The 14,978-nt window shown below is 41.0% G+C and overlaps 1 protein-coding gene across 3 annotated transcripts in view; it reads left to right on the top strand.

The window, feature by feature from the left end:
• The window catches only part of LOC144461744 (NXPE family member 3-like), a 38,701-nt gene extending 25,028 nt beyond the window's left edge, over nucleotides 1-13,673 (top strand). For 2 of the 3 annotated variants that reach the window (XM_078165102.1, XM_078165101.1), the window contains 6 exons: nucleotides 923-1,076; nucleotides 1,583-2,023; nucleotides 5,200-5,495; nucleotides 6,052-6,122; nucleotides 12,145-12,348; nucleotides 12,431-13,673. In XM_078165102.1, the coding sequence (XP_078021228.1) occupies nucleotides 975-1,076; nucleotides 1,583-2,023; nucleotides 5,200-5,495; nucleotides 6,052-6,122; nucleotides 12,145-12,348; nucleotides 12,431-12,984 (1,668 nt within the window). In that variant the 5' untranslated portion in view covers nucleotides 923-974 and the 3' untranslated portion in view covers nucleotides 12,985-13,673. The remainder of the gene's footprint in view (nucleotides 1-922; nucleotides 1,077-1,582; nucleotides 2,024-5,199; nucleotides 5,496-6,051; nucleotides 6,123-12,144; nucleotides 12,349-12,430) is intronic. The other variant, XM_078165103.1, reaches the window with a different exon arrangement.
• Nucleotides 13,674-14,978: the final 1,305 nt, after the last annotated feature.

Here is a 14,978-nt window from a genome sequence, read left to right as displayed (position 1 = left end):
AAAAAACGGTAGAAACCTCAGGAAGAGCAACTGAGGAGGGATCCCTCTTCCAGGACGGACAGACGTGCAATAGATGTCGTACAGAACAGATCAGCATAATAAATTAACAGTAATCCATATGACACAATGAGACAGAAAGAGAGACCGAGAGAGAGAGAGAGAGAGAGAGAGAGAGAGAGAGAGAGAGATATGCAGGACAGACGGTAATGACAGTAGCTTACAACAACATTAATGAAAGTAATAATATTATAGTTATAATTCTGGCTACTGTGGTACAATATGTTGAAAGTATATATTAATATCTGGCAGTATACATGTGTGACAATAATCATATGTGTATAATAACAGTAGAAGTATGACTAATGACTAATGATGGCAGCAGCAGCAGGAGGCATCTGGCAGGACCACGGCAACAGCACAACCACACACGTCACGCTGTCCAGGCACCGCTGCGGTATGAGTTATTCTGAGAGACAGTGGAGCACAAAGGCTCCGGAGAAGAAGCCGAGTTAGTGACATCCAGAATGGCCGAGTTAGCAAGATGCAGTAATAGAATACGAGAGAGAGAGAGAGAGAGAGAGAGAGAGAGAGAGAGAGAGAGAGAGAGAGAGAGAGAGTGGGAGAGAAGATGCCCAGACTAGGCCTAAGTCAGCCTAACTAGGGGCTGGTACAAGGCAAGGCATTATGTGGTCACCTAATGACTGGTGTTAAACTGCAAGAGAGACAGAGAGGCTGCTGTCTTTGGTTGTGAATTTGATTGATGGTTGATCAAAGGAATTACCTGTAAGACCGGATGTAGTCGTGATAGCTGAAAGTTGGACATGTCACACTACTTGTATAGAGAGAATTTTACAATTAGGTTCAAGTCTCAGCATTACAAGGTTTCAGTTACCTCTTTGTTCTTTGTCTTTTATGTTTCCAGTACCAGAGGAAGTGCTTACAGTGTTGTGCTACAGCCATAGATCAGGACTGTCATGAAGGCCAGAGCTTGTACAAGAAGGCAGTACAGCACCATCCTCCTCGTTCTGGCCGTGGCTGTCTTAATCTTACTGCTACACAACATGGACGTTCTGGAGGTGAGAACCTGTTTTTAGTGGGATCACTTGAATGATGGACCCCATTTGAAATGTTTAATGTTGGTCAGGTTTCAGGGTATACTTTTTAAATATGTGTTTCACTGTGATTCAAGATAACAGTAATGTGCTTCACTGTAATTAAATGCAGTTTGAGTTAAATGTTAATTTTCCTCTCAGTCCTGTGATTATGCCGGCAATATTCTGTAAACCCCCGACAAGATAAAAATCCTCAGTGTTTTCTGTCCTACTTTTTGGTTGCTTCCCATCAGAGATTTCTGTATTTTTGTTTTTCTCTGCACTCTTTTCAGTGGTTTGAGTTGGGCAGGGCTCAGTCTGAACAATATTATTAATCCCCCTCCAAAATATTTTTTAATTTGAAATTTTAATTTTTTTTAAAAATTTGACCTTGGGCCTTCTTGACCCTTTTGCTTTCGTTAGTAAATTAGCTTGCATTTGCATTTGTTTGATGCGTCTTTGTCACCATCTCTCTCTCGACCCCCTGCCAGTTTGAGCATATAATGAAGTCCATCATCGTCCAAAAAGTTTCCACTGATTCTGACATGAATCACAGCTTCTGCACCTTCCAGCCACTCTCCCCTGAGGACGCTCTGGAGGAACGCCTCCTACTAGACTCCATTGCTTGGCCTGAAACTCCACCTTTGCCAGCTCCTGTTTCCCTGGAGAATACCAGTGATCCAGCTCACAGCACCTTCACCATTCTCCCAAGGAGGGGAGGAGGACAGTGGCATGTAGGGGATCAGCTGGAGGTCATGATAAAAATGTCTGACTTCCATGGTCATCCCAAGAAGTATGGGGGGGACTTCTTACTCGCCCGGCTCCACAACCTGAAGCTTGGTGCAGGTGTAGCTGGGCAAGTGTTGGATCATCTCAATGGGAGCTACTCTGCTGTGTTCTCTTTACCCTGGGAAGGAGACGCGCAGGTTGAGGTGATGCTAAATACTACTATGTTAAATGTGGTTGTACTGCAGGTGTTAAATCTGTCTTCTAAATGATTATTCACCAAGCTCCAGCCCTTTTAGTTACTGTTGCTACACCTGTTAACATTTACTTATAACAGCACAGATGCAGCTTGTAATAACAATGACAGATTTACCACACGTTTTTGAAACAATGGGACTGTTTCATTTCATACAAAAGCAGGGTCTCATTTCTGGCCGTCAACTGTAGATCTTTTGGCTGCAAACTGTCACTAATAGGTTTTATCAGCTGTAGCTTGCTAATTAATACTGTAGCTCTGTGAGTTGGATGAAAACAGTAACTCGTGGAGCTGAAATTTTGTTGTCACCAGCAGACGTGTTTTAAAACGACAAACCCATAAAAGGGGTTTTAAACATGCTGAGGAATACGTACATGATAATCGGACTACAGCAATGAGGCTTAAGCTACATGTCTCAGACAGTCAGCATCCTTACCCGTTGAAGACATGGAATTGAAGAAACTGAATAGTTTTTGTGTTGCTAGTTTTTGTGTTGCAGTTCGGAGCCAGTTAGTCCTGGTGTTATATGTATGATAAAAAATGTAAAATCAGACTGTTATTTTGTGCTAACATAACCCTGTTTGGTTGATGTGTATGGCACATATAATGTTGTCTCAGATAACGAGTTTGGCTGGGGTCTTTTTAAGGTGACCAGACATCCTGGCCAAACCCGTTTAAAGGACACAGTAATACTGAAAAACACTGCACTGTATTTTGGAGCACTGCCAAATTGTGATAAATAATAACATAACTAAGATACGTGCAACAAGCAGCTGCTGTCTCTAGAATAAAGGGAACCCTTCATTTAAACCATTAATTAATGTACATGGATTATTAGATCAATAGTTTGTTTTTCTTTTACTATTCATCTTTGAAAATAGGCCTGTTAATCAGATCACTTCAGTAGGGTATAATTTAGTTATTTTAAAATGCCCTATTCATTTTTGTAAAGTATTTTTCATTAGTATATTATTAGTACCACTGATATGCTTTCACTTTTCTATTGCACTCATAAGGCTATATTGATAACGGATTGTAAATGTTATACGACCTGTCCTGAACTAGATGATGCAGAGTGCAGCCGTCACTGCCAGAGGAATTAGAGATGAAAATATCTAAAATGTGTTTGTAAGCTCCTACACCTTAAAGCCAATCTTAGCTGCTGAAGGTTCATTTAAAATGACTAATGACTGTTACCTACCTGTCACCTGTGTGTAATGGTTCATGTGTCTTATAAACACAGCCAGGACACTGTGCTCTGTCTCATTCTCAGAGCCAGTCTCTCTGTTTTAACCATCCATATCTGATCTTCCTAATAGTAATAAAACATATCAGCGTTGAAGTCTGATCTTATTCTAAATTATTACATACCTTCTGAAATTTAAAATTAAGCCACCAATTTAAGTAATTGATTTAGCTTTTTTAACATGAAAATATTAGTGACTCCTACAAAATTGTACTGGCTATAAATGTTAAACACTGTGAGTCAACTGAACTGAGCTGTTCCCTGCTGAACAAGAGGCTATAGCCGCCCAGTGGCTCTGGTTCCCTGCTGGTCTTGCTGCTAACAAGAGTCTGTGGCTGCGCAGCAGTTCGTGCTTTGGCTCGGGGGTCGTCTACGTTACTGTGCTACGGGGTTAGCGTCTATGGAGAGTCTGTAACTGTGCAGGGTGTTGTTCTTTGGCTCTGTGTGTTTTTATCCGCCACACTCTCTCGCCATCGTCCTCATAATTCACAAAGAAACTGATCGGATTGGATTGTAATGTGTACCAAGCAGTTAAAGATGACTGTGTATATTGTTACACCCATAGCCCTAACACACCCCATACCACCACAGATGCTGGCTTTCAACTTTGGGCTGGATGACCTTTTACCTCTTTAGTCCAGAAGACACAATGCCCATTATTTCCAAATGCAATTTGAAATGTGGATTCTTTAGACCACAGCACACTTTTCCACTTTGTGTCAGTCCATCTCAGATGAGCTTGGGCCCATGAGTCAATTCAGTGACAAACTGTGTTTACAGACAATAGTTTTCCAAAGTGTTCCTGAGTCCATGTAGTAATATCCTTTATGTAATCATGTCAGTTTTTAATGTAGTGCCAGCTGAGGGATCGAAGGTCACAAGCATTCAGTGTTGGTTTTCAGCCTTGCCCCATGCATTCAGGGGTGTTGCTGGATTCTCTGAATCTTAGATAATATTATTGATTGCAGATGTGAAATCCCCAAAATTCCTTGCAAATGTGCATTGAGAAAGGTTGTTCTCAAACTGTTGGACCATTTGCCCACACAGGGCAGAGCTTGTTGAGGATTCCCCTCTCAATAGATAAATAAAGATACTATCATCTGTGACCATTTAACCTGTTTAGCTGTGGAATTTTTCAAACAGGTGTTTGTCAGCATTCCTCAACTTTCCCAGTCTTTTGTTGCCCCGTCCTTCTTGCACATGTTGCAGACATCAAATTAAGAATAAGTGCATATTTTACAAGAAACAAAGTTTAGCAGTTCGGACATTAAATATTTTGTCCTTGCACCATATTCAATTGAATATAGGAGGTCAAAAGGAGATTTAAAATCATTGCCATCTGTTCTAAGTTACATTTTACATCGCGTCCCACCTTTTTTGGAATTGGGGATGTAGAATGAAATACTGGAAAGGGTAGAAGTAAAGCTAGTTTATGACTATGGGTAGGGAGCTGTTTAGTTGTTTGTGTTAAAACAAACTCACTTGGATGAGGTGACTCCTGTGGATATCACTTGGGTACAGTTCTGTCAGTCCAGTTGGATAGCTTGCTCTTTGATGTGGTTGTTCAGAGTAGAAGGTGTCAAAGGTGTCATTCATCAAAAATAAACCTATAGCATTAATAATCTTGATTAATTAATTTGTTGCACTTTTCCATATGTGTTTTTGCGTTTCAAAAAAACTTAAAAAGGACAATCCTCTTTAAACACTTTAAATGCAGAGTATTGGAGAGTGTCATCCCAAGTCAATCTGGTTTTGGAGGAAATGATTTTTTAAAACGTTTCACAGTATGCGGCTTTAAGTAGTATTCACTTTATTTGTCTTTATTGATATGAGTGAACATGATTGGACTTAGTGAAAACTCTAATTCTCTATCTAAACAGGTGACGATGGTTCATCCTAGTGAGGCTATCACTGTGCTGCGCAGGCTGACCAGAGAACATCCTGACAGGATTTACTTCCACAGCCTCTTCCGCTCAGGCTCACTCTCTGAAACTACTGACTGTAACGTCTGCCTGCGTCCAACCCAGCAGCCGCTGTGCAACTACACTGACGTCCGTACAGGCGAGCCTTGGTTCTGCTACAAGCCAAAGAACCTGAGCTGTGACTCCAGGATCAACCATTCCAGGGCAAGATACAAAGTAAACATTGAGGCCAATGAGACAAAGCTCTTTCAAAGGTGAGGCAGCAGAGAGACAGGACTGGCATTTTGTATAACTTCCAATGACATACATCCAATGCTACCTGTGTGTCTCCTTGATGGGAACTTCCAGAAGTTTATAAGTGTAGGCAGTTAAAATGAAATCTAATAATGTTTGATGCTCTAAAAATAATACAAATCAAACTAATCAGTCTGAATCACACTAGTTGACTTTCATAGGGAAAACTGGATAGTATTTGCTGTTAGTGTTTTATTGTAAAGTCGTACATTTTATTTTACATGCGGTCTTCTCACAAACTTTAAGATACACACCTTATATATATATTTATATATAATCATCATAATCTTATAGGCGATAACTTTACAGTAGACATGATGCATTAATGACATACATTTTGAGTTGCTTTAATGTTAAATGTAAGTCCAACATTTATTTTACTTTTAGGTCTACAAAATTGCGTGTTGTACAACCAAAACAACGTTCTGTAGAGCTGATTTCAGATTTCATCCAGTTTTGTTGCATTTATGTTGTAGTGTGTGTAAGAGATATTTTACTGTGTGTACCTCCTCTCAGGGGTGTCAACTTGAAAGTCTACGTTCAGGCGTCAGGACCTGCCAGTGTCACTGTTTTGCAAAAAAAGATAGGTAAGGCATATTTTTACCTCTGCCAAGGAGGTTATGTTTTCGCCGGCGTTGGTCTGTTTGTCTGTTTGTCTGTTTGTTTGTCTGCAAAATAACTCAAAAAGTTCTAAACGGATTTTCATGAAATTTTCAGGAAAGGTTGATAATGGGACAAGGAACTGATGATAAACAGATGATTTTGGTGGTGATCAGTTGAAGCAAAGTGGATAAAATAATAAAATGGCAAGAAATCCGAGCTGCTTGGCGGAGGTCTGCGCTCTCCGAGTGCTTTTCTAGTTTACTACTGCCAGCACTGGCTATAATTCAAAACTGAATGTGCTGCTGACAGTGAATGTAGAACAGACGAAAAAAACAATTTGTAAACAACTTGCCACTTAATTCTGGGTAGGATTTTTCTGTAGAGAGAAACATTCAGCCCACATTTCGAAGAGCACTGGGAACATGGAGCACTACGCTAAAAGTTTATCAAACATGGCACCAGCTGTTAGCAGTGTGACCAGTCTCTCTGGAGTAAGGTTAGCTCGTAAGACGTTCATACAGTCACTGAATACCAGCTGTTATCCCCATAATGAGGAGCTGCAACTGCTTAACGTCACTTGGTTTAAGCTTGATATTGCTTTAGTGCTTTGTTTCTCACAACTGTGTGGAGGGAGTATTGATTATTTGTATGTACCAGCGTATCATTACAATGCACAACAACTGAACAACTACCTGTCTATCGCAGATAGCCTACACATTTAACAGTTAAAATAGATGCTCTCATGTTCTTATTAGCATCCTCATTGTTTCTCCCAGTTTTGAAGAACATTTTTCTACATTCATACACCTGGTGAGGTAGCTGAGGCTTATATTAATTCCAGATAGGTTTTGATCTCCATAAAGGTACAAGCTACAACATTTTTACACCATTTGGGTCTATAAATAATGAGTTTGATTGTCATTGTAGATAAAAGTATTGCATCAAGGGATGGATAATAGTATTTCATATTTTTGTTATTTAATCATTCAGGTTGTTTTCATTTATTTATTGTCATTGTACAAAGTAGAGTTGACAACAAAAGCAGTTGTTGTCCCTTTATGCTACATAAGGAAAAACACAAAATGGAACTAAAATTAAAGCGGCAAGCAGTGATGAACAGGCCCTTTCACCTTTGTGCTTGATGTGGGTACTGGCAGGGCACTGGCTGATGCAGCTGTGCATTGTAAAACTGAACAGGGAAGTGGGATGGTGGTAACACTGTTGAACAAAATACCAAGAGACGTACATCAAAGTCTAAAACATGTCATTTCCTATCGTCAGATAGCGCTACACTTATAAATAAATATTGGCATGTAGGTGTTTTCAGGCTGGGACTGTTAACAAACGTGAAATGTGGGCCAGATTGGACCATGTACTTAAGAGTTACAGACCACTTCCTATTTCGTAGCAAAACGTGGAAATTTGACACCTCGCTATGGTCACACCAATTTTCAAGTCAACTGATGTCGATTGGGTCAAATCTCTGTGAGAAGTTTGGCAAAGTACCCTAGTAACTGGTCAAAAATACCAAACAAATTACATTGTTAAAGGAGCTATATGTAAGATTTCTTGTTTTTTTGTGGAAGTGATCAATGTAAGTGCACTTCTCCTTTAAACTCAAAAAATAAAAGCTAACAAAATAAAAGACACCTGGTACATTTGTTACAGCCGTATTAGTTTGTAGAACAAGTTTGTAGAACAGTTTTAAACAGAACAAGAGACTGCAGTGCAACATGCAAATCACTCCTTCTCGTGGCTGCCTGCACTTTCCCTGTCCTCGCAGCTGCAGCTTGCGCTCTCTTCATCTACTTCATCGCCACTGCTGTACACAATTTAAAAACTACAACACCCATAATTCATGTAGGAACTGCTGCAGCCAGTGTGAAGCCGGCGGGAGCTGCAGGACGACTCAGAAACCATGACCAGTTTTTAATGTTTTATCAGGCAATAATTACTTCAGACCAGTGAGGGACTGGCCATCTGGCATTTGGGCAAAACGACCACGCGGCCATTCTGGCAAAAAAAAAAAAAAAAATTAAAATTAAAAATTAAAAAATTAAAAAATAAATAAATAAATCTTCTCTTGGCGGCCCAAAACATTTTTATCAGCCACAAAAGTAGTAGCCTAAATATCATTTTAAATAAATATGAGTGAAATGGGGCTACCGGTAATATAAAGTGTTTTTGGTCATCAAACATTTTCTCGCGATCATTGAGTGATGACATTTGACAAATGAATGATGGGTAATGCACTCAACATCAACGACAACATCACAACAAGAAAAGAAAATGGATCGAGGTACGAAAAGACGGGTGGAGAAGGGTGGAGCGGAGAAAAAGAGAGAAAAAAAGGAAAGCTATGCTCGCGGAGAGTGAAAAGTATGCTAAATGAGATTTATTTACAAAAGAGTGTTTACCTGGCGGCGACAGACCGAGCACCTCTGCAGCAAGTGCAGCTAGCAGTACGGCCTCTGCCTCAGAGAAGAGCAAACTCCTTCGCAGCCTGCTAACTTCTTAAAGGTAAGACATAATAATAATAATAAATAATAATAACTTAATTTGTATAACACCTTTCAAAACAGAGTTACAATGTGCTTAACAATAAAAACAATTACACAATAAAAACAATTAGTACAAAAAACAATAACACATCAAATAATTTAAAAACAGTTACAATAATTAATTACCATCAATTAAGAAAAGACCATATGATGAATGTGAGTAAGAAGAGATTTAAAAGAAGACACTGAGAGACACATATTTATTTTTATACTCTAGCTGTGCAGTGCTCTTTTCATGTTTTGGTGAAGCTATTGTAATATGCATTGTGGTTGGTGTAAGATTTATGTTTCTGTTGTTATAATTTGGTTGTGCTGTATTCTGTCCAAGAGGGGACGCCTATGGTTAATGGTGGAAGTAGGCTAAGCCTTTAGGATGAAGCTGTGTGGTGTTTGATTTCAGATGTTGGTGTTTTGGTAGACATAGAGCTAGTATGATTAACTGAGGTTATTAGTCTGGCCTTTGAACGTGCCTGAATTTATGGGGGTTCTGCTGCTGCCTTATTATATTGTGTGCTGTGCATTGTTGTCTACTGTACCAGTGTGATTGTAGTGAGTTGATCGCGTGGTGTGTGTTCTGAATTTCTGCATTCTCATCATATGGTTAGCTTTCCACATGCTCCCATGCAAGCCACTAATCAATTTTATCATTCATAATGACTGTGTCTGTATATCTCCTCTTCTATTGTACATCAAGGCAGTGAGTGAGTGTGTGAGTTTCTATGGTAGTTGTGGAACAGTCTGTGTCTCTGTGGCACTCTGAAATGTTCCGCCAATGGTAGCAAATGTCAAAGCTGTGTTGACAGGAAAGAGGCAGAGGAGAAAACTGCAAAATCACCTGGGGCAGTGTGGGCGGGGCATCAAGGCCACTGTGGCCTTAGGGCAGATATTTTTTTCAGACCCAAGAGAGGAAAGGCGGAAGGCAAGGGCAGTGAAAAATGGCTCCCAAGGTGCATGGATAAAGTGGGACCTGCTGAAGTTGAAGATCTCATGGGCAGAAATGTGGAGTCTGGAGACCTTCCGTATATTCTGTCTCTTACGATCTGTGTACAAAGCCCTTCCTTCACCATTACACCTGCACACATGGGGCCTGAGAGACGACCAAACTGCAAACTCTGTGGTCAAAAGAGGATATTGGCACACATACTGTCTGCCTGCAAAACATCTCTAACCCATGGACGGTATAGAGGGCGCCATGACAAAGTGCCTCTTGTCTCTTACTGACACACTCAAGTAGGAGAGATGCAAGAAGAGGCCAACCAGTATTAGATCGAAAAAGGCCATCACCTTCATTAAGGAACGAGCCAGGCCTTTCTCAACCAAAAGACCGAAGCCCAGTCTTATGCAAACTGCCACGTCCTGGGAGATGAGGAGCGATGTGCGGAAGAAGCTGGAGTTCCCAGAGGTGGTGCACTGTGGTCAACAGAAGACAAGAACATTCTGGTTGAACTGACAGTGCCATGGGTGGAGTGATGCGAAGAAGCCCATAAGAGAAAGACCTTGGAGGTACCAGTCCCTGGTTCAAGATTGCAGGGACAAAGGATGGCAGGCATGGCTGTTCCCTGCGGAGATCAGTTGCAGAGGTTTCCCAGCCAAGTCAGCATGGGGATTGTTGTCTGTACCTGGATGAAAGGAGCAAGAAACAAGCAGCTCATAGGATGGGGAGGCAGAACAAGCTTTTTGCTGGATATGGAGAAGACAGGAAGAGGGAAGCTGGAAGCCAGGAGCAAAAGGGGCAGTGAATTGGCCACCACTGCTGGCCCACCACCTGGAGACTGCTGTGGTTAAGGGTGGAAACACTCTGTGAAGGTTGGGTACCACCTGAGGACATCTGCTCCTGGTTAAAGGCTATGGGTACTTCGTGAGGTATCTGGAGATTGCACCCCAAAAGGTGTATGGCTCAATAACAATAATGATAATTATAATAATAATAATAATAATTCCTTCAGCCTCAATAGGGATGGGCACTGGTCAGCGCTCTAAACCTAATAATAAAAATAATTTATTGCAAAGTACTGGTCAATGCAAAAGTCCACTTTTCTGGTTCAAGCTTGGGCAATTGTGTTCAAGCCCAAAAAATACAAAAACAATAGGTTCCTAGCACTTTCTGTCCTAAGGACCGTTAGGCCAGCGCTCAACAGTGCGAGCGTTTCACTTGTATTTCCGACTAAAAATAGGTGTGTGTGAACTGTAAAAAATATTTAGGGGCGCAAAAAAATCAGCTGAAGCAGCCTATATTTTTGTCAATAAAAAAATATGATAACCGCAAATGTTGGAGGAACTCCAGCCGCCTTCCCTCTTCCCTCTTCCCCGTGTGACACGGTTATGGGCGGTTTTCCAAGCCACTGTCAGCACAATGAATATAAGTCCCACTGTCAGCAGCATGGAAATAAGTCAAAGTGTGGAGGAGACGGACCGGGAAAAGCGGCGGATCTCCAGGGAAGCCTGCTCCGTTCTCCCCGCAGTGAGGGACCGTTCTCCAAGCTACCGCTGCTGGGCAGCATGGAAATAAGTCAAAGTGTGGCGGAGGAGACGGACCGGGTTAAGCAGCAGACCTCCGGGGAAGCCTGCTCTGTTCTCCCCGCAGTAAGGGACCATTCTCCACGGCCAGGCTGTCGGCTGCGTGAAAATAAGTCAAAGTGTGGCAGAGACGAGGGGCCGTGAAAAGCGGCGGACCTCCGGGGAAGCCTGCTCCATTCTCCCTGCAGTTAGGGACCATTTGCCACGGTACTGCTGCTGGGCAGGGTGGAAATAAGTCCTGCAGAGTTTCAGAGGACCTGGAGAATGTTTTAGGATAGTAACAACATTATATAAGATAATCATATTGCAAAGATAATATATATAAGATAATAACATTAAAGACAAAATTAAATTGCAATACTTTTTCAAAACTTACTACTATAATTATTTGATCAATTTACATTGTGCCCCTAAAGTTCTTTGTGCGCTCCTTACTTTTTCAACTTAGGAGCACATGTGTTCCTTGGGAAAAAAGTTTGCGTCAAGCCCTGCGTTAGGCCCTGCCACTTTCATACTCAGGCCCTAACAATCACAATAGTAATCTCCACTAAAACAACAGGTTCCTCGCAGTTTCAGTGCTCTTTTGTGCTTAGGCCCTAATCATTATTATTATTATTCCTCTGTGCCACAGAGCTCCTACAACTATTACAAATACATCAGTGAGCGACACCATTATGCTGAGTGGCATGTTCTTTTGCCACAATGAATGTGGGCACTGTTGCAATGCATTTTCACATTCACTCTCCTGCTTAACATTAGTGCACCAAATGTGTATTCACGCTTTGCATGTATTCATGCTTTATCTGAGGCAGAGTGCCACAGATAAAGCAGGTAAGGAGGAGACCTTGATTTTCGTCTTTTCATGAGATTTATTGACAATAACAAAAACATAAACTAACCCCACCCTTGTCCTTTGACTTCCTCTCAGGTCAATCAGAGGTGAAGAGCAGCAATGTGACATCTAGACCCTCTGGCTATTACTACCAGGGTTTGTGGCAAACACTGGATGGCACCACAGTTCACCAATTCAACATTTCTGCCATCAGTCAGTGTCTGAAAGACAAGGTGGTCCACATGTATGGAGACTCCACCATCAGGCAGTGGTTTGAATACCTCAGCGCCATACTACCAGGTAGCTGATCCACAGGATTTCTGGCAACAGTTTGATTTTGTTCACACTGCAGTGTAATCTGTTCCATCTGTCATACTTTTAGATCTTAAGGAGTTTGACCTGCACAGCCCTTGGAAAGTTGGACCTTACATTTCCTTGGACTATGCAAACAACATCTTGGTGACATTCCGCTGCCACGGTCCTCCTCTCAGTTTTACCATTGTCCCAATCAGTGAGTTTCGTTACATTGCCAATGAACTAGATGGCTTAATTGGAGGCACCAATACTGTTGTAGTTTTTGGCATCTGGGCTCACTTTTGCCCCTTCCCCATGGAGGTGTACATCCGGCGGCTGCAGAACATCCGCAGGGCAGTGGTGCGGCTGCTCGACAGGGCTCCAGGCACAGTGGTCATCATCCGGACAGGGAACCCAAGAGCTCTGGCACTTGACGTGGCGCTAACCTTCGGTGACTGGTACTCGCTGCAGCATGATAAGATGCTCAGAGCCATGTTCAAAGGACTGAATGTTCATCTGGTTGATGCCTGGGAGATGGTCGTGGCCCACCACCTGCCGCATGACATCCATCCATCAGCTCCCATTATTAAGAATATGCTTAATGTTCTCTTGTCATATGTATGTCCTCAAAAGGGTGGCTAGATGTGTGTGTGTTGGGGGAGAGAACTTGAGATTCAAGTGCACACTTGAGTTTACATGTTGTCTCTGTGATTCTACCAAACGCTGCATCTTGCCTTCAGTAGTCCCCAGCACAGACCAGTGTATCCAGCAAAAGACGTGTTTTGTCTTTAAATCTTGTGAGTTATAATGAAGCAGATTTGTTGACTCGTGTTTGAAAATGCCTCTATTAAGCCATGTTTACTGTGTATTTTTTTATGTGTTTCGAAATAATTGAACTTTACTGTGCTTCATAGAAACTCCACCGTTGGTGGTGTTTTGGAGGTCTAACTGCAGAGTAACACAGACACACCATCATACAAGTATGTGCTGTATCAAGAAGACATCCTCAAGTTGGCATCTTGTGACGCGTCATATGCCTTACTGTCAGGGAGAACAACAGTTTTACACATACAGGACCTGTATGAATCAGAGACAGCACCTACACTGGTGCTCATGAACAGTGCAAATGCTGTTGCATTAAGTGAGTAATCAAAATTAGAGTTACTGCAATGCCGAACAGTGTAATAATAATAAAAAAATAATCAACAACAAAAACACTATTTGACAGAATAAGCACTTTCAAGTTGTCTCCTGCCTCTAAGTCATGGTTTCAAGATTACACTGTTGTAGCAGTGCAACACCGATTTGAAATAAATAAATCTTAATATCAAGATCATTAAGTGAATTTCTTTTATTTATTCATATGTGTATGTGTATGTATGTGTGTGTGTGTATGTGTGTGTGTATGTACACACATATATATTTATATTGTGCTACATTGCACTTTTTAAATTGTTTATTTTATGTTGCTATCTATGTACAAAGGTCTCTCTTGAAAATGAGATCTCCCAACGGCACTTACCTATTTAAATAAAGGTTTATATAATTCCCAATAAAGACACTATGTTAAGTATTGCTTAAATATTGACTTTAAAACTGTTTAGAAATGCAAAATAATGTAAACTTGTGATTAAAAATGCAATTAATGAACTTAATAAGGAAACTATCTGCATTAGCTAAAGGACATGTTTCTTTAATTTATAAAACTTTGTTAGAGCACACACTAATTTCAGTAGGCATAATAACATTTTGGAATAACAACTGCCCTGAATCATCGATAGACTGGGCCAGAGTTTGAGAGAATTTTTCCCATTCCTCACAAAATTTAAAACATAAATTAATGAGAAAAGGAAACAATCCTAAAACACCTCCCTAATCACCTGACCTGGCTCCAGGTGATTTTTATGGCACCAGGTGAGTAGGAGGTGTTTTAGGATTGTTTCCCCAAGCTCAAAGGTTTCATCCAGGGGACACGTCTGGATGTGGAAGCATCAACAGGGCCGTGACGATGGAGCTGTGGAAATGTATGTTGTCACAAAAACAACCCCTTAATACTTGCTATGATTTCCCAAAACTTCATTAACATTTGTCACCTGTGTGCTGGATGTATGGGCTCCAGCAGATTGACGGACGCCATCATGGCAAGCAAAACGGACACTACGCTGCGTTCACAGTGCTATGTGGAAATCGAACATATCAGCACTTAAAATGTAGCTGTTGAACTGCAAAATCTGGCATAATTTATCACTCTTATACCGCAATTGGTGCTCAGTACTGTCTAAAACAGATTTCTAAATGGAAGTTTGTCACTGGCATCAATTTTTACACTGCCAATCAAAAATTGCCAATTACCAAATACCTGTAAGTTGTGTTGAAAAAAAGAGAAAAAAAAGAATTCTGGTATTCCAGTAAAAGAGAAGCAAATGGGAAAGCAGGTAAAGGGAAGGGAACACCATTTTGATAAACAAACTACATGCAGACCTGCATGATCACAGTTTGTGGACTTCTATAATTTAGCAAAGAAAAAAAAAATCATCTGCTGACCTTCAAAGCAACTGTAACAAGAGCCTTCATAGAAATATAGTGTAGTCAAAAGTACAATAGGCTATTTGTCTTTCCATTTTAGTGAAGTCAAA

Source organism: Epinephelus lanceolatus, chromosome 23 (assembly GCF_041903045.1).
Source record: "Epinephelus lanceolatus isolate andai-2023 chromosome 23, ASM4190304v1, whole genome shotgun sequence".
Lineage (NCBI taxonomy): Eukaryota > Metazoa > Chordata > Actinopteri > Perciformes > Serranidae > Epinephelus > Epinephelus lanceolatus.
Note: the sequence above shows the minus strand (reverse complement) of the source record. Positions and strands in the feature narration are given on the sequence as shown.